The 21,394-nt window shown below is 33.0% G+C and overlaps 1 protein-coding gene across 1 annotated transcript in view; it reads right to left on the reverse strand.

Annotated features, from left to right (window-relative positions):
• Positions 1-4,516: 4,516 nt before the first annotated feature.
• The window catches only part of LOC145678819 (corticotropin-releasing factor-binding protein), a 530,344-nt gene continuing 513,466 nt past the window's right edge, over positions 4,517-21,394 (reverse strand). The window contains 2 exon segments of the mRNA XM_081749360.1: positions 4,517-5,644; positions 12,828-12,973. Of these exon segments, the coding sequence (XP_081605486.1) occupies positions 12,831-12,973 (143 nt within the window). The 3' untranslated portion in view covers positions 4,517-5,644; positions 12,828-12,830.

A 21,394-nucleotide genomic window follows, 5' to 3' on the forward strand; every position in this document is an offset into this window, starting at 1 on the left:
TGCGGTTATCTAACCTAATCCATCGGACTATTCTCCTTTATTGTTCTTAAAGTAAATCAAAGAATCATTTTTCATAGTTCAAATCAATATTAAATGCAAAACTGTTGGCTTAGGAAAGTGTAGAATGTAAGAAAATAGAATCTAAATAGGCAAGTATCGTAAATACAGTAACATGGTGTATTTTTATAATAAAAATCTAATTATAAGATTGTTTTCAAGCTAGGACATATTTGCAACACATTCATTGCAAAGGTAATATGAACATGTAAAAGAATGACGTCAATACTACATATGAATTGATATTGATGTCTAACGTTTCTAACTGAAAACAATGATCTGGAAAATATAAATAGAATTATACTGAGCCAACAATGCTGCAAATTACAAAAGTTAGTTAAAGGTTTCATTGACTATGTGTGCGACAAATGATGCTTAACATAGCACTACATATCAGTAGTTAAAATTTAGTATGGTTTCATTTATTGGAAAAGAAGTAAACATGGAGGAAATCTATGAATCCGTGTGGCGATATTAATATTACCATATTGAGTAATAGGATAGATTCAAATGCATAATTCAAGGATAAGCTTTTCACAACTCCAATAGTATATGAAATCACACTCAAGCATAGTCAAAACCAAGCAAGGAGCACTTAGAGAAAGCTCATCATCAGTAAGATGATCTTCCTTGTTCTTTTGATCAAATGAGGGAAAGATCTAGGAGATCTAAGTAATTGAGTAAAATGGTATTGTATCAAAAATTGATTCTGTGTGTACCACATTACTGACTACTGAAGTAATCTTTCGGTGTGAACAAGTTGTAGAATGTTATTTATTCTCTGATAATTGATCTTGGCACCGTGTAGTGGTTGGATTATTTAGATTATCGCTTATACGAAGTATAAATGAATATAATTTCTGACAACTTCAAACTAATGTTTTACTGTGGTAGTTTCGTTTTAGGATACTAACGCATATGTTGATAGATAAATTGTTTGAGTAAGACGTTTAAAAATATATGAGAAGACTTGAGTTTGAGCTATCAAAGAAACTCATCACTAACAACGTGTATAGTAGCTAATATCTTTTGTTTCGGTTAGCGTTTGCAACAAGAAATGCACTAACGTTTCTGGATTAAACTTTCTTGGCTATATATAGACTAAATAGGCTGTCACATGTCTTCTGCACTTGAAGCTGGATTTCTACAGCTAATGAAATAATCTTAAACATATTATGCATTCATTGTACCTTTTTCATACTGGATGTTTCTTTGTATACATCTTTCTATACAAATTGTGACAAAACATATCATATCATTAACCCACTAAAATACAATATCTTGGTTAACATTATTGTTTAGCATTATATGTAGGTATTTTTATCTATTTAGCCTTGACTTTTGGTTAGTTTGAAAGTAATATTATAATTAATGTTACTTATAATTAATGACTTATTAATAATAATGTAAATGTAATTTCTATTTTGAAACAGGATATATTTTTAAAGAAATAACAACTTAGCAGTTGAATTGGAAATAATATATAATGCCAAAATATTAGAAAGAAACGGTTACATAATTGCTTATACACAGGCTGCAAGAACATTTTCCAATTTTCAATTCACAATTTTTGTTATGTGAATTTTATTCATTTTCGAATTGACTTCCTTAGTTTTACATACTAGCAAATTAAAATATATTGGTCAAGATTTGAGTATTTTGAAGGTAATTTGTGAACATAATATTCATTGAATACTTACAACGAAATTACGAAATATTTAAAAGTAAGAACTACTTGTAATATTTATACTAGAAGGATACTAAGCTTAGATACTGTTATTTTTATGATTGAGTGATCATGTGTTTTCAATCAGAGACTCATACATTTACAGTAATGAAAGGTGTACTTTTTTCTCATTCATTTCAAGGAAGATAATATCTACCAAATAATAACATAACTGTATTCAATTTTTAACATTAGAATAACATAAGCCCATATTACTACTTGATATGTCAATCTATGTTTCAGCTTAGCATAGTGTGATTTAACTGAATAATTTGCATGTTAATGCTGATGAACATTTGTTGAGGAACCAATGAACTAATAAAGATAATATAGTACTATTCATTATTAGGAGTTTCCGGAATTGTTGATATGTCATTAGAATAATTTTGTATAATCATTACTGATTAATATAATGGAATGACAAAAGATGAATACACTTATGTCAAAAGGTAGGTTTAAATACATTATGGAATTACAGAAAATATACCGTATGATAGCTTTCACTAGGAATTTCAATATTGTACCACTCTTATCGTAATATCATTCAGCCGAGTAATAAATAATATAATATTTCTTTCATAATTACAGTCTCTGCATTTTGAACGTAAACATATAAAGAGCAGATCTGCAATGTTAGCATTGAGTAAACAAACCTAAGTTTACTCTAAAGCAGATCTTCCCATCTTGAGATGAAGTAGTTCCAGAAGAGTTAATGATTGAAATAGAGGGAAAAATTAAATCGCAATAAAAATGCCAAAACCGTAACTGATACTTTTTAAAATTTTATCATGATATAACAAGCTGCGTCCAAGGAATATGTATAGCAGTCTTCTCTTTATATGTAAAACGACCAAAATTGATTTTAATTCGGAAGAAAATGAAACTGCATAAATAATAATAATACAGCTTCAATATGTTTTTGAAATTCGTTTACAGTATTATGGGAAATTACATGTGTATAAAATATTTTTCCACAATCTTTCTTACAGTATTTTTAAAGCAATGTCAAGTATATAGTGATACGTATAATTTTTGTTCATACATTCAGTATAACAATCCAAGAATGTATTAACTACTACTTTAATATACTCTTAGCATTTCTTAGTTTTAGCAATATTATTTCATGTATGAATAACGTTGCTATTATCTTTCTAAACAATTTTAAGGAAAATATAACTGTGTGACTTGGGAAACTATTATAACATTGTAGTATAAGATCAATAATAATAGTAATAAGAGGAAAAAGAATGTATTAAAATTAAACTTATGTCAGATGTTAAAAATGGAGTATTCTTATTTGTCCATAAACAATTTTCCTACCTCAGTGAATTATATTTCCAATGGATTAATATCCCTATATGCTAGTGATTATTTTGTCTATATGTATTTAGTTGAACTGATTATTAAATAATTTGTACTACCATGAATAATAAGCAGAAAACGGAAATATTAATTTCAATAAAATTGCAGTTAATGCAGTTTGCCCACAATAAAGAAGAGAAGTGATAATGTGCAATTCAGAATGAAAAAACATATTTTTAGGAAAGTATTAGGAAAAACTAGAAGATCATAAAAGATCCGAAATGACGTATTTGATTCACGTCAGCAAAGGACTAATATATGAGCAGATGAAACAACTAGCAGAAAAGCGTGAGGTAATTTAATGGCCTTATGTTTTCCAGAAATATTTGTTTGAGTGAAAAGAAAAACCATGTTATTAGTAGTACATCGTTATTGAGTCAATAAATAATCACATCTTATTTCTTCAGAAAGACACGCATTTCCTTTAGTAATAATAGTCATTTCAAGTTTGTTTAAGCTTTTGATCACCACCATGATAATTTTACCTTATGGATTATTTTTATTTCATATGAAATCTAAACATTTGAATTTTATTTTAATATATTTTAAATCTTATAACTTTCATGATTATATTTCATTTTAATTTGAACATTTTATTGTATACTCCACATTTCAAAAATTGATATTTACTTTGTTCAATATGATATTAACTTTAATTGTATATAAACATAATTTATCATTTGTATGACTTAAAACGATATTTACTTTTTATGTATTTTGTTCTTTTTAGTACTCGAAATTGTTTTACTTTAATTGTATTTCAACATATTTTGCTATAATTTCAAAAATGTTATGAAACATTTTGAAATAATTTCAAGGAATGCAATAAAACGTTTGAGACAAATGATGAGTCAATATTTTGATAAGATAATCGAAAATATTCGTATTAAATTGTAAATTGTAAAAAAAAATATTGATTAATCGCTTTCATTATATTAACACAACTAGTAAAATGTATGAATTAAATTATATTAAATACGCTGCGTGATCTTAATATCGTATGGCTCATTTGAGTTCTTTTAACAGTAGTGCTTGTAAAAAGTATTTATTAGGGAACCAATTATACAACTTAAATATGGTTAGGAATATTGTAACTTGTAATATTGATTGGCACTATCATTGGAAGAGATAGAGTTCAAATAAGTAATTTCTATATGTAATACCTTAAAATGTTGAACAAATGTTAATAATAATATTAAGATTCGAATATGAATTAATGGTAGGAATAAAAATTTCGTATATTACATTATGAAATATGTTTGATGAAGTAATGTAAGTAAGTGAAGTACAAAAGAAAGCTAATATTATAAAATATTGTCTCTATATTTCTTATGAAAAACGCATACAAATATTAAATTAAATAATATATTATCAAAGTAAAATTATTGTATATTATTTATGTTTTTGAAAACTTTTGTTTCTTGTAATGAGGAAAAATATAAACTGCATGCGAATTAATTTAACTAAACTTTACGAATTGTGTTTAGTGTTATTTTAAGATATAGAAAATTGGAAAAGGTGCAAAATATTAAACTCGCCCAACCCAATTCACAGTAACTTTCGCATACTATCATCCACAACAATATTATAAAGACGTTTCTTATTGTTGAAACAGTACGTATTCAGTAGTTCCTAACGCCAATGTTGACTGTAGACGCACGTTGCCAGAAGAATCATAGAAAGAAAAACGTTAATTAAATATTATAGGAATTTAATCAGCGCTGATTTATTGTTTTCCACACTCATAATGTAAATACAACTTCTCCTTATAATATTTCATGAAACGAATGTTTGATATAGGACTTATAGAAATATTTGTATAAAATAAAACTTGTATATTTGATATCTTTATATATTTATTTGTTAATAAATAAATAGTTCATGGGATATCTTAATACATATATCAGTGAACAAATAGGATGTAGAAAATAACTATTCATCACACAAATAAACTACATAAGAACAATATATAAAATCATTATTAAATAGAAACACAACAAAATTCATTTTATTTATATTTACTTATTTACATAGTTATAAGAAAATAAAACAATAAATCTTCTATAATATTTTTCCTTAATGTGCTTTGAATCAAAATAATTTAATCTGGGAAATACTATTGCTCACAAGTTGATTCGAACACAGAACAGAACAAGTGTACTTTTTAAATCTTAATGTAGAATTGCAAGAGTTGATATGCTGCCTTGATACGAATGGTATACTGCCAAATACATAGCAATAAATCTAAGTTTATTTATTTATTTATTTATTACATCTAATTATACAGTTCAAATTGTTAGTATGAAAATATTACTACATCATAATATTCTTTGTTTTCTTTCTTGAATTCCAAAATATTATTACTATGTTTGCTTTTGGCCTTTTTTCTTCTTATTTATACATAATGAAGTCAGATTTGACAAACATTCTTGGTAAAGAAATCAGTAGTGACAAAAAATACTTTAAAAAATATGAGTATGTTTTCCTCTACATCAGTGCCTGTAAGAAAATAAGAAAACAAAATATTAATATACACTGTGTAATATGAAAATATTTTTACCTTATAATGTATTACATTACATATTTCACGCTTTGAAATCCTAAATAAGAAGTATATTTCAAAAGAAACTAACAGGAAACTATATTTTAAAGAAAACTACTATTTTCTATTATTTTACAATATACTGTAGAATAGTATTTAATGTATGTTTAAAAATTCGATGATTGAATTCTGCGAAGTGATTCCTAATGTGAAATAAAAGAAGAAAATTGTAATAAACATAGGTCGACAAACACCTCTCCTTTCAGAGGTACAAATCTTCTAAAGTGCGAGATATTATGCATTAGAACGGCCTAGTTTGCAAACTATTCAACGTATTGCAAGCAGTTCAAGAATTAAACAAGAACTTATATGCATTCCTTCTAAATATCCATATTTTCTCGTTCTTTAGTAGCTGCAAAAAAAGAGTGCTCAATTAGTACATACAATTGTAATCTCGTATCTCAACTTCTTGTATACAATTCGGTTTGCTGATACTGAAGGATGATAAATCAAAGATATTTAGATAGGGAGCATACTAGTTCTTGTATAATTGCTGGAACCGCTTGCAGTGAAAGTTTTAAGCCAAGACGTTTTCAAAGACGATGTTTTGCATTTTCGGCGTTTTATAACTCCAAAACAAGTAGTTTTCGACTCATGTTATTTGGACTTCTCTCTTTTTGTTTGTTATAAGGAATCACCTACCGGAGTTTGGCAATTGAAAAATTTCTAAACATACTGTACAATTTAACTATATTCACATGAAATTTTGAAATCAGTACAAAGTAACTTCATAGAGTTTGAAAATCAACGATTTATAAAATGAAACATTAAGGGGGTAGACTACTAAATATTTTTGAAAAACTAATAATTTTTCTTTTGCCCGTTTTTCGTAAGTGGAAAGAGGTAATAAAATGTAACTTACTACAATAATAGATAATGTTATTCTACACCCGAAAATACGAATCGGAAGAATTTTCAGTGTTGCCATCCATAGAAATTACAGTGTGACCAGAATTTGAATTACTCAAAAATCTAGATAAAGGCAGCGACTAGAAAAATGAACTCAACGGTAATTGATGACTTAACATGCTGTCTACCTTTCTTGTTTACTACTTTTTAAAAAATGTTTCTACTTATTTTGTAATAACTTATTTATTATGTAATAATTTATGTAAGTTTTATAAAATAAATAGAAATGTTATTTAAAAAGTAGTAAACAAGAAAGGTAGACAGCATGATAAGTCATCAATTACCGTTGAGTTCATTTTTCTAGTCGTTGCCTTTACCTAGATTTTTGAGTAATTCAAATTCTGGTCACACTGTAATTTCTATGGATGGCAACACTAAAAATTCTTCCGATTCGTATTTTCGGGTGTAGAATAACATTATCTATTATTGTAGTAAGTTACATTTTATTACCTCTTTCCACTTACGAAAAATGGGCAAAAGAAAAATTATTAGTTTTTCAAAAATATTTAGTAGTCTGCCGCCTTAACAGGTAGAAAATAATTATTTCGGTGGGTGAAAACGAAGAGATAATCCCAGAACTAAGAACAATCACCGTAAGAATATATAGGTAAATAAGACAAGATGGACGTTGAAATCCAGCAATTTTTCTTGATTATTGGAACCTGAAGTGTAAGAGTGAGATGTGGGATCAGCAGTTTTTATTCACATGTAAAAAAGTATGTACACATGTATTAAAATTCACCATATCTTCTGGCAATATTATTTTAGAATTTGAGCTTCTACGAAGTAACACATCTCTGTATGGCCAAACCCATGTAAAGAATACATATCTTTCGTGACATTAACTTTCTCATCATTCAATGATATTCGTCCGTGTAATCATAAACATACAATAGGAAAGATATCCTCACGAATATTTGCCACTAGATAAAATAAACCTTGGCGCTCTAAGCAGAAGATAAGCTCAAGTTTCTCCATGCTGATGTCATTCTGCAGAAAGCTGCAAAGAAAAGTTTCTCCATATAGGTTACTAGCCTCTCAAGCTTGCGCCAGTCAACTAGCAGATCATATGGTCATTTGAATATTTTTCAGTACGGTTAATTTGTGATTGTGATAGACCAAATTTTTCAATAAGAAATTAAAGCATAAATTGACATATAGAAATGAAGATCTTGACTCTCCTTATATGCCTTTGCATAGCCTTAACATGACACTAAAAATTAGTGTTGTTACAACAAGATTTCAGAACAGTAAACAGAAATATGTAACTCTATTAGTAAACTTTAAAAAAAAACTTAAGAATTGCATTGCTCATTTGCAATATTCTTATTATTGCTTATTATTATAATTCACAAAGCTTTGTTAACGCCGAAGGTGCAATGTGGGTGTACCTGAAAGATGTATAGGGGTCCGCCGCAACATAAAAGTAAGAATTCTCATCATGACTTGAAGGGTAAGGGTAAAAAAGAAGGAATGTCACAAAATTGCCTTTTCGAGAAAATGGCGTTTTAATATTGAAAACAGCGTAAAAAGAATAGGGTTAGTCAAATTTTTAGCCTCTTTTTACATGGATATTTCTACATCTACGCATGCATGGCATATACAGTCAAATAGTACCAAGAGTCACCAACAGATAAGACAAAGCACCTGAAAAAGAACGCACATGGACATTCCTTGTTTTTCCCCTTACCCTTCACTTGTGGGTAATTTACCACATGTACCAATATAAAGGCATGAAATAACATCATAGGCGGTTGTGTTTCATCATGAATGTTCGTTTTAAAATATGCCCGTCGATATTTAGCACAATCTAGTCAAGTGCGAATCTTGGAGTGAAATCATGATTTTTAATTTGTAATAAAGTATTTCAAACGGATTAACGGGTTCATCTTTTGAAAACCTGGGTATATTGCAGAAGGTGTATCCACTTCTGCTATTGGGCGTTTTTTAACTGGTTCAGAATACACAGTAAAGATCTATTAGTATCATTGTAAAAATAACGGCAGTATAAAATATTACATTTGAAAAAATATTGTTCCTTCCAGGTGGTGTATAGAGAGTGTTTGTATCTTGCACATGCAAGACATGAACAATTTTTGAAAAGAACTTATCCTGCCTTAGTAATTCAGCTACGGCTTTGTTCTTAGAGCCAAAAACGGAAGGAAGTTTGATGGGGGTTCTACTAGGTGGAAATCCTAACTATCAAATTCTAGAAATTGTCGTGATAGAAAAAATTGCTATGTAATTCTGGGAACTTTTAATTAAAGCTAACTTAAAGTCAAATTGGAAAATGAAATCTGTCAATCGTTAAAGTTTATGAGATAAATTTGTAGATTCCTACGAGCTAGTAACGCTGAGTTGTCAGTTAAGAGCATAAAGAGAGATCCTAATAAATACTTCCGAAATTTAATAAGAAAGTAACAAATACCGAAAAACTCCTGCTCATAAATAGATAAAGGTTTAACTCTAAGGGGCGCTTAGCCGAGGCATACACTACTGGATGCCAAATGGAGGAATCTTGTTGTTTTTGCATTAACACTGAACCACATCCAAGGGAACTGGAATCTGTCATTAATAAATGGTCTGTATTTTCGGTGGAAACTTTCTAGTATAGGATCTTCTGTATTTTTTTTAATTGTTATACGCCGATGTTATTTCATCTGTCCAATTAAATTTCCGTAGATTCCCTTTGAGTGCTGAATAGAGGGGACGGCAATTAATGATAAATTTACATAAAAGCTCGTATAATAATTGACCATTGCTAGAAACGATTTTAATTGCATAACTGGATTTGGGCATGGAAGTGCCAAAATGGCTTGTACCTTAGCATGGTTGAGTTTTAATTTTTTCCGTTTGAAACTACATGACCCAAAAATCCTACCTCTTGAGCACAAAAAGACTTCTTTAAACTAAAGAGCAATTAATATTTCTCTGCAAGCATGATATATTGTCTAGTGAGGCTAAAAGGTCCTCAAATGTTCAACCTATACTGAGGAAATCGTCAACAACAGAACTAATTGAGATGGTGGAGTCAGTTGAAAGATCTCTTGCAATAAATGCCTAAGATTTAAAGTCGAGTTTGAGTGATCCTGTGGCATTTTTGTTAAACAGTACTGCGAATACGGTAAATCAAAATCTCGAATGCTGTGTCATCTTGATTCATTTTTGCAAATGACAGCTGGGGAAAAGAGGATACAAGGTTCATAGACGCTATAAAAGACGCTTGACTTGGTCATGAAGAGGTTAATGATCATGCCAATATTTAAATGATCGTGTTAATTCAAAAGAAATTATTTCTTTAGATGTGAGTACATTTACTCTTGAGATAGAGATTTTTTAGATGAAGATATGTAAAGTTTCTTAGAATAAAATATAGATTATTGAATCCTCGGTAGTAAATTGAACGAATAAGTTAGATACATCTATCTATTTATATTATTGACAAAAAGTTACATTGAATTTTAACTAAACCACTGATACAAAACATAATTTTGGATTGAATAAATGAAAGCCTGTCTAGGAGGAAGACCTCCAAACACACGAACTTCATGTATGTCGTGTCTTTACATAACTGAAATTAAAAGGTTTCTACTCACAGGATTAATGAAGGTTTCGATACAATGTCAACCATTATTACGACTTAGTAATTTAGTAAATCAACTAACTTGACGATGGAGATTATAACGTTGGTTCTGACCAATCCGTCGCTTTTGACCGATCAGACTTTTCTGACCCTTTGTTTTATTTTGTGGTGAGTTTAAATATGTTTTTCTGTCTTGACCTTTCACCTGTAGAAGTTCCTTCTTTGTTTGCATATTTTGGGTCTGGCACTTTCATTTCTGTGATTTCACTTCCTTGAACGTGAATTTGCTTTTTTCTGTAGAAATTAAGTCTGTTGCTCTATTTTCAAAAAATTATTATACATAGGTTACATTACAATGCGTCGATATAATTCTTGTATGTGATGATATAATTCGACTTTCGGGGACGCGGTGGCTCAGTGGTAGAGCTTCACAGCTGGTCTCTGGTTCGATCACAGCTCGCGCCGAGTGGATTTTGTGGTGGACAAACACCCTGCTCGTGGGTTTTCTCGGGTTTCTTCCGTTTACTCCCACTTTCTTCATTCCACCTTCTTTATTTCTCATAATCACCGTCTGCTTTAGCCTAACCGTGGGACGTAAAACTGAAATACTGAAAAATAATTCGACTTTCAACGAAGAATATACGTTGTAGGAAGAAATACTTATACACTTCTTGTCTGTACCCAAATAACGACTTCCAACGGAGACTATACAAAGAATTACGTCTATATTTCTTGTACGTGTCCATAAAACTAGAATTTCAATAGAGACTGTAGGAAGAAGTGTCTATATATCATATCTATGCCCATACAACTCGAATTTCAATAGAGACTGTAGGAAGAAGTGTCTATATATCATATCTATTCCCATACAACTCGACTTTCAACTCTACATCATATCTATGCCCATACAACTCGAATTTCAACAGAGAATGTAGGCAGAAGTGTCTATATATCATATCTATGCCCATACAACTCGAATTTCATTAGAGAATGTAGGAAGAAGTGTCTCTATATCATATCTATGCCCATACAACTCGAATTTCAATGGAAATTATAGGAAGAAGTCCGTGTGTATATCAATTTTTATGCTCATAAAATTTGACTTTCAATTATGAATATACGAAAACGTACGTGTGTATATTTGTTGTTTTTGATTCATCTCACCGTGTTAATGACCAACTTTTGCATCCATAGTGTACTACAAGTAATGCTACGTCCCTACATTCTTATGGAAGTATTGACAGTGCACAACCATGGGAATATTAGTAGTGTATACTCCACCATCGATGCCCTTGTTCGCCTTTGGGCAATGTCTAGGTCTATTCTTTTAGATGTAGAAAGCTTCTGTTGCACCTGTTAGATGGCTACACAGGGCGCTGACCATTAGCTCGTTGGTATGCTGAACGCAGCTCAATTGGTCGCTAACAGATGGTGTTGGAACGGCTCACTCAAAAAATGGGACGTACAACTCAAATATTTAAAAAAAAATGGGTTGTTATGCCATATGCTTTGGTTTAGTTCTATTGTCATATACGTTCGTTTGGTTTGCTGAGATAGGTAGGAACAAGCTAGGAGATCATAGACCATCGAGCACAGATTTACATTAAATACTTTCAATATGATGCCCGCACCATCTCTGCCTTTCTTATACTCTACTTTACAAACTCTGTACTAGTACTAAATGTTACTTTAGTGTACTGGTATATGATATATGCTTCAATATCCGATAATATCCAATCGCTCATTAATATGATAACTCAATCATTAATACATATTTTTGTAATCTGTTTTAACCCTTTAACCGCCATGAGGCATCAACGCTATGACTCACTGCTTTTATAAATTTGTGCCACGTGGCACTTATAGATGCCTCACACTTTTTTTGTTTTCGAAGATTATACACATGCAGTACGCAGAATCGGTCCAAATAAAATGAGAAAAATCAAAATTACGTTTTGGCCCAATGAATATAGTTTTTGTTAATACATTGTGGCAGTTAAAGGGTTAATTTTTATTGTATAATATTTGAGAAGCCTGAACCGCCTCTTTGGTGATTTTTAGGAAAAATATTCTTACGCTTGGAATTTAATTGTCAAGATGAAAATGTAAGCAGAGAATTACAAGACTCTTCACTTGTAGCCTGAGATCCCCGTTAGTAATAGCATCCAAGGTCGCCCATCAGGGGGGACAAGGGGGGCGCTCGCCCCCCCCCCCAAGAGAAAATCGTACTTGGGAATATAGAAAACCCAACAGAATTTTTACATTAGTTATAGCAAAATTTGAAACTATATTTGAAACCTCGCTTATATTTGCGCCCCCTTGGAAACCACAACATGGGCGCCCTTGATAGCATCATGTGAAGTTTTAATGTGAATCAAAGAAATATCTATACTAAAGTACGGAAGATATAACGTCGTTGGCTTTCCGCGAAAAGTTGAAGAGACGTTTAAGGGGAGTGGCCAGCTTGGTTACTCGTGGCTCGCTGAGCGCAGTAGACGGTTGGTGATGATTGGCTATCTTCTTACCACACCCCCAGTGACGAGCAACGACGTTATACCTTCTGGACTATAATGAATGGAAATATGTACCTCTCAGAGACCACAAATAAGGGTAGCGTCCACTATATCGTCTTCCGTTGCTTGCCGCAGAGCCACCGTGACACTATTCTCAAACTCTCCACTTGACACCAATCGAACTGTTGTCACTCCACAAAATACAGTTTCCACTGTGCTACCTGCGAAGAACAAAGAGAAAGAAATTAAGGTAACTGTACAGATAAATTGTAGCAGTCAGCCTGATGCTATTCTTGAACCTTCTGATGTACACTACTCAAGCTGTTGTCATTCCGCCAAATACCATTTCCATCTGTGAAAAATAATGAAAGAAGGAAATATACGTTTACAAGTAAATTGAAGTACCCACAGTAATGTTATTCTTGAAGTCTCTTGCATTCAGGGGCGGATCCAGGGGGAGCGATCGGGGCGACCCCCCAGAAGAGGACACTTTCTTATTTTATATATAAATAAAACACATTCCAGAGTTTGGAGCTCTTAAAAGCAGCTCTAAGTATCAATATTACAACTCACCGCACCCCTCAGAAGTCAGGCACGTAGCCAGGATTTCGTAATGGGGGGGGTCCGAGAAATGAAATACTGTGGTTATCACACCAGAGTTCGATTATTCTAAACTATTTTATTGGTAACATATATTGGTTCGTTTAGTCAGGATTTCGTGATGAGGGGAAGGGGGGAGAATTTGATATGAAATATTGTGGTTATCACACCAGGGGCTTAATCAATTTAAACTATTTTACTATCAACATATATTGGTTTATTAACACTTTAAAATTAGGAATGCTAGCAAGGGCGCCGATTTCTCTGTAAATTTGGGGGGTCCATTCAGATGCAGAAGGCATATATGAGGATTTTAAGACAAATTGCATTCAAATTATATTCATAAATACAACAAGGGGGCCCACATGACCTTTGGGGGCCGAACTCCTTCGGCCCCCAGGGTCGGCGCCCATGCATGTTAGTAAGTATTTTAGTAACAAATTATAAAGAAATCTCGAATAAAAGAATATTTATAACAATATCTACGTTCCTTCTTCTGTTCATCCAAATATAACAATTTTCCTTTTATTATGACCTCAACTATTTAAAAAAAAGTACGTATCCAATAATGTAAAATATTTTATATCTGCGTTCCTTTCTCTGTTGAATCAAATGTCAACAAGATTTGCTTTCTACATAACTTTTTTGTTTTTCTTATTCCGTCAATTACTGTCTGTTCCAAATGACAAGTTAAAGGAGCAGTAGAAAACCGTTTCTGAAATAACATGTTTGATACTACAGGGAAGCAATGATAATATATATATATATATATATATATATATATATATATATATATATATATATATATATATATATATATATATATATATATATATATATATATATATATATAGCTTTATTTTTATCTTTATATCTTATCTTTATTTTTAACGCTGATTCTTCCTATTTCTTGTTTCTTTTTGTTTCGCCCTTCCTTAATTTTTTTTATTTCTGGTCTCGAAGGGGGGGGGGGGAAGGTCCGGACTCCCCGGACCCACCCCTTGGCTACGTGCCTGCAGAAGTCCATCCTGAATCCGCTCCTGCTTTCATTACACCAATTAAGGCCTTATCAGTCCGCAAAATACTGTTTCCCCTATGAAGGATTTAAAAACAATGCATTTAGAATTTAATTGAAGTAGCCACAGTAATATTGTTCTTGAATTTTCCACTTTACACCAAAGTGTTGTGACTCTGCCAGTGATGTGCCGTAAACTATAATTTTACGTCTACGCGATTGTCTACTGTAATCTATACGTAATCTACATTACACCTTTTCCCGTGTAGACTATGTAGACAACCACTATCAAATGTAAGGAACAATTACGTTGCTCGTTTGTTCATATTTCCTCATTCAGTTGTTTTGCTTCGGTGCAGCGAAAGATTAGGGAAATGACTAACATATAAAAAGTAGAGGGAATTATCTAATCTGTATGTTTACTCTGCTCTGCACATACCACTTCCTTAGATTTTCCACTTCGAGCACTGCTTTTATAATGAAACTTACAAAACTAATCTCACCTGTGGGCTTTCAGTCTTGAAGCTGCTGTATTTGCCAGTTTTTTCTTGCATATTTTACAAAATGCATAATATTTTTCATTTTCCTTCATCAAGACGAAACTAAGTATTCGAAAGTTACTATTCGCTGGTCTAGGCATTTTATTTTGTACGCAATTTCGCAAGGTAACGACAAAAGAAAGCTCCTTTATTGTCCACGACGCCATATTAAATTACGTGTTGTTGACATATTCTACATAGTCTACGTTGTTTACATTGTCTACGCATAGTTGGCACGTAAACGTAAACTATCGTTTTTTACGCGTAGACGCACATCTCTGGACTCTGCATAATACAATTTCTTACAAAGAATACAGTAAGAAGGTAGATTTACAGCTAAAGTAAACAAACAGATGGTGCTTTTTCAGTATATACTACACTCGCTCATGTCAAATGTTGAAATGTTGATACAGTATTGTAAAGCAACTAGTAAAATGCAAACAATATCGCCTGTCTAAGTTATTTCCTCGGAAACTCTTTCGAGAGAAACTATACTCTTCTATTAGCACTTAAACTAAGACTTCTCGAGTTCTACAACTAAATAAGTTTATAAATAAACCCTTTCCTTAACGTTTAACAACAACAATCGTCCACATGTAATAGTGCTAACCTGATATTTTATGATTACTTTTTAACCCAACGCTGTAAAGTTGATAATATAAATGTTCATTTACGAAATTCAGATTGCCTAAATCATTTTCAAGAGAATTTTAGTTCTTGATTTTCACCCTCAAATAAAGTACCAGTATCTTTATTTTAGAAGGTAAAGACAAATTTTTAATTCTTCTTTCGAGAATCTCATAAAAAAAAAGTGTAACTTTAAAATTTAGTCAGAAACTTCTAACTGGCTATCATCTACGTCTTTGGGTGTGTTTCCGTCTTTAAGACGGACACTAAGAAATCACTTCTCGAAAGAGCTATTAAACATATTTTTTGAAAACGATTCTTTTATTGTCCCTCAATAGTAGAAGCACATCCGCACGTGTAAACTTTCCTTTCTTCCAACAGAAATTACCCTCATATCGTACTGCAAATTGTTTGTAAAAACATTAACTCAAGAAATACGGTGTATGAACAGAATTTCCTAATCATCTTCTTGGGAAAATTGTCATAAAAAACCACCTGTATTTTTTAAAAAGTGATATGACTTAAGATACAGTGCAGCATGTTAACTAAATGCTAGTTATTTAATGGAGACTCCTGGAGCTGTAAACACGTAAGATGTCCGGATTGGCAGTGATCAGGCGCCAATCGCAATTTCGGACTGTTAGCGATGGTGATGTTAAGGGAAATTCTACAATACATCAGGCTTAGTAAAACTGCAGTGTGCAATGAACTGGACAGACGGTGATAGTGTAAAATGGGCGACGTTTATGTTTTCATAAAATGGGCGATCTTTCCGACTTCCAAAGATAGGGGCGGACCAAGGGCCGGGCAACTGCCCGGGGCGCCAGAGTTAGAGAGGCACCAAAACGAGCCTCAAAAAGTCGCGGTGGCTCAGTGGTAGAGCGTTCACCTCTGGTGCTTGGGGTCCCGGGTTTGATCCCAGCCCCCGCCAAATGAACTTTGTGGTGGACAAACACCGTGTGCGTGGGTTTTCTCGGGGTTCTCCCGTTTCCTCCCACTTTCTTCATTCCACCATTTTCAATCACTACTCATCATCACCGTCTCCTTTAGCCTAACCGGCATAACCGTGGGACGTAAAACTAAAAGATTTCATTTCGTACTTAAGCTCAAACGTACCATTCCAAAAATGTCTAGTGGACCTAATTAATTAAGAGAAACCTGACAGTTCATCAGATCAGTATATCTAAATATCAAGCCATTAAATTTATGTCTGAGAACCACTAGTTGCGAAACATTTTTTTTTTTCGCAGTAATTGTTTCTAGGTCTATTTAATTTTTAATTATTGTTATTTCATTTTACTAATTTATGTTAAGTTGTAGATCCACGGCTTATCTATGCAGCGAGGCTACATGAGCGGTGGTCCTACAGCTTAACATGAGATAAGAACCACATGAGCTCCCACAAGGATTCGAACCCAGGTCTCCTGTGCCGAAGGTGCTTATATTAACCATATAGCCACAAGGGAACTCTTTGATCATTTACGATATGACATCGATCTGTATTTAAGCTTACGATATTTAGTCTGTAAGATATAAAAGTAATTGAAAATAATGAATCAAGAGTAAATAATTGTTGGAATAATGTACGAGGCACGTGCACAAAATAAGTGTGCTAGGGCCCTGGCGAGTAGAGGAAATTTGTTATTGCTATGTTGGTCACATTGCCGTTTAGCTTAATTCCTATCCTTTCCAGTGAGCCAAATCATGCGTCAGTTCGACCAAAACTGTGATCACAGTAACGTTTCCCGTGAAAGATGTCAATAAAATTTGCCGCCAATTGCAGGATTAACAGCTTTATCCGTTATCTCGTTGTGAAGGGAAATTCTTCTGAAGTTGTTAACGAGATCTCGTCAGTTTATGATGAAAAAAATTATGAATCGTACGAGTGTGTTTAGCTGGTGTCGTGAATTAAAAAAAAATCGTGGTGATGTGCACGATCAGCAAAGGTGTGGAAGATCGTCGATTTTGACTGATATACGCATTCTTTTGACCTCGCGCCGTCAGACTGTCCACTTCTCTGAAGATGCACATAGATGGGTAAAAAATTTTAACTGACGAAGAAGTGAAGGTGAAGATGAAGATTCAGACAAAAGAGGTGGTGGCAAACTTCTTACAAACTTCTCCCCCGTATCGTGAGAGATGGTGTATCGAGAGAGATGGTGACTAAATGAATAAATAGTTCGCATATATACAGATGCAAGCATGTAAAAGTTTTGTTTTAAATACTTTTTTTGAAACCTACAAAAATCAGGTACACTTATTTTCTGGACGTGCTTCTTATATCTTTCATCCATTAATGTATTTTTTCTTTTATGCAGATTGAAGACGTAACATATATATATATATTTTAAAAATCACAGTGTTTTTTTTAATACATTGAAAGTGATAATATTTGTTCAATTTCATATGTGCATGGAATCAAGTATCTGCTTTAAAATACATTCCCACACACAAATCGTTGAACTACGCTACAAAGGGCGAAGAGTTAACGTTTGTGCCAGATTAATCTTAGTAGTTTATCTCACAAAGAGAGAATGTTCTGTTACCTGGAAACCCTCATAAGTGAAGTCTCGGGTAATTCCGAGATAATCTCAGCAACACAATGTGAAACTCTCAACACATACAGAACTCAATTTGCTTCCCATAATCTCTTCTCTGTTGAGCAACAGAATATAGATGAAAATATAGTTATATCTAACAAAGCCAAAGTTAGTTGCACACAAGGTTGGAACTTATATCCTTAATATACACACACTCTATATTATGTTATAGTCATACTCTAGATAACAAATAGAAATATTCATATATATATATATATATATATATATATATATATATATATATATATATATATATATATATATATATATATATATATATATATACAGGGTGATGTGGGGCAATGAGCAACACCTAAGAATTTAGAAAAGTACCGGTACTTAAAAAAATTCATTTAGACACATTGAACTGAAACTTTACTCAAAACTTATATGATACATACCTGTGGCAACATAATAAAACCATTAACTTATGAAAAGTCTTAGTATATATATATATATATATATATATATATATATATATATATAAAAGTAGGTCTACAATTGGCGCTTGTTGCCTGACACTGTGGGCTAAACAGCCAGAGTTATATTCATTACTATTGTTTATTTATTTTACATATTCGATTTCCGGCAGTAGATCACGTGGTTCTGATCCCACTTTAAACTGTAACTCCACGTCTCACATAGCCTCGCTGCCGAAAGAGACGCTAAGCTTAAAATCTACTAAAAACTGACTGCACAATATCAACACAAAAAGAGAAATACCGAAGTCGAATCCTGATGTTTCCGAAACCGAGATATTTGGCTTGTCGTGTAGGAAATTTAATAGTCTAGGACCTCGAGACCCCCTCCTCTCCCCCGCAGTTAGTGACTGCGGAACACCTACCTATTAGAATATTAATACAACGATTTCAAAAAGTGCATATCAGCTCCTGTGAAGAACAATGTCTGCTGTCAAATAAAGCAAGGACAACTGCATCAAATGATCCGATCCGTGTCGCACTGCGGTGATTAGTGGTTTCACAAATAATGACGTTTAGGTGCTCTTTACCCCTTGTAACTCGTTGCCCCACGTCAGTATATTGGAATATTTACTTGTTGAGACTTCACTGTGATGTACAATAAAAGGTGTAAGAAAAATAAGAATAGGAATGGCGAGGTAATTTAGGAACAAGAAAAGTACCACATTATCATAATTAAAAGATCGCGATTCAGAGAGCTCTGCAGACTTAAACAGTGGACGGAACGCAAGCAAACTAGGTAGGATTATATTTGGGAACATCTAGAACTTATAAACACAGGTACAGTCCTGTACAGTCATAACGCTTTAGACACTAACTGCTGGAACTTTTCAAGTTCCTATTTAGAACGTCTGGTGTTGCTAATGTAGTTATGTTCGAACGAAGCGGTGAGGAACACCATGTGCGCTATTGAATTATACGGTACTGATTTTTATTCGCTGTGCTTGAATAATTTATCAATATAAAATATTAGTTTTCTTCCCGGCTTTAAGGACAAACTTGACTTCATTTCTTCGGTAATTCTCGGGGCTGAAAGTTAAAACAACACTTTATATGATGTGATGACATGTTATCATCAGGGAATGTTTTAAATAGTGTATCTCACAGGAAGTCAAACTTCGTAGCAATGGAACTTCATGTATGATTTCGATTCAATATTCCCAACACCTATAATAGACATTTAACGTTTTTACTATTACGAAGTCAATATATTTGATTATATCGTAAAACGCCTAGGAGGATACTTTGAAAAATGTAATTGTAAGAAGCAGACTGAAGAAGGGTAATTGCAGGGGCGTCATTTAGGGGGGCAGGGAGGGGCATTTGCTCCCCCCCTGAGTTTGAGATTAATATAGATTTTATCAATAGAGTAGTAGTAAATGAGTGAAAAACGCGAAATTCTACTTATATCAAGGGGTTTTGCCTCCCCTAAGCAAAATCTGAAATGACGCTCCTGGGTAATTGTCTCAACTTATAACACGAAGGAGACCGAGTATCTTTCAGCATAACCCTGGGTAAATTTCGGGGTAAAAACGTGCATGTAGCCTGAACCCCGATTTTATTTAGACAAGTCCAGTGTGTCTTTTTTTTTTTTTTTTTTTTTGTCACTCGTAAAGATTCTAAAATTTATTCTGACGCAAATATGTTCTTTTGATGTTAAGAAAGGTCTTAAAACTTCTTGAAAATAATATGTTAGTTACTTTCTTCTTTGAAGGCCCTGAAGTGGGAATTTTGAGTTTATTTAATTAAACGCATTATTCATTCCGCGAATAAACATTTTAGTTTTCTCCCTCTTTTGCGAAATGACTTACACAAACTCGTGGTAGAACTTTAAACCAGTGTAGAAGGTCCTAGATTTTGTGACTAAAATACTAAGACACCCTAAGAAAATTTACTGTATAATCATAGTTATGGACTTGGTTTTCGCTCAAATATCAGTGTTAATTATTCGTACATAATAGGTCAACACTAACCAAAAGTAACACATAGTAGATTATTTCAAAACAAACAAACAAACAAACAAAAAGACACTAGGCGTAACAGGCCATTTTGTGACCCTAAGCCTGCTCCAGCGCCATCCGCTAGTAACCGGTAGGGCGCGCACATGGTCAGCGCGATGCGTTGCTTCATCTCTAATAGGCGTATCATAAGCTTTCTACACCTAGTGGCCGTTACGTCTTTTATTTACATCACTCCTCAGTTAGCCTCACGACGATGGATGGACACTGAAAATTGGGAAACACCGGACGGAAATCGAATCCGAGACCACACGGATATGAGCCCAACGCTCTAACTACTAAACCACTTTGTCCCCTAGTAGCTTATTTCTATTAGTTGTATATCGTCAAATAGTAAATGAAGGATTCTTTAATTTATAGCACAAATGATTTTAACTTACGTTCTCTCGAGAAAAACGGGATATTTGAACATTTTGGGTGGGAATTGCCCGCTGGTCTAATGTTAGCACGTGTGTCTTTGGTGCATGTGGTTCTGAGATTCGATTTCCGGTGGGAGAACACGCATATACACAAAAACAATAATTTTGCAATCATTAATTTGCCATGTCCTTTACCCTAAAGAGCATAATTCTAGAACGTTAAACTTAAAAAAAGAACCTTTATTGTCAATACTTTGGCTAAAAAAATATGTAAATCCGGAATTGTCTTTTCTAAACTGGGACATCTGGGAGCCCTAAACCAATGGAAATTGAATTGATAAGCAGGTGTACAGCTAGCTTAATACTTTTTTTTTGTTGTTTAAATATTTTGGTTTTTGTGTGCCT

This window comes from Thermobia domestica, chromosome 2 (assembly GCF_964235325.1).
Source record: "Thermobia domestica chromosome 2, izTheDome1.hap1.1, whole genome shotgun sequence".
Taxonomy (NCBI): Eukaryota; Metazoa; Arthropoda; class Insecta; order Zygentoma; family Lepismatidae; genus Thermobia; species Thermobia domestica.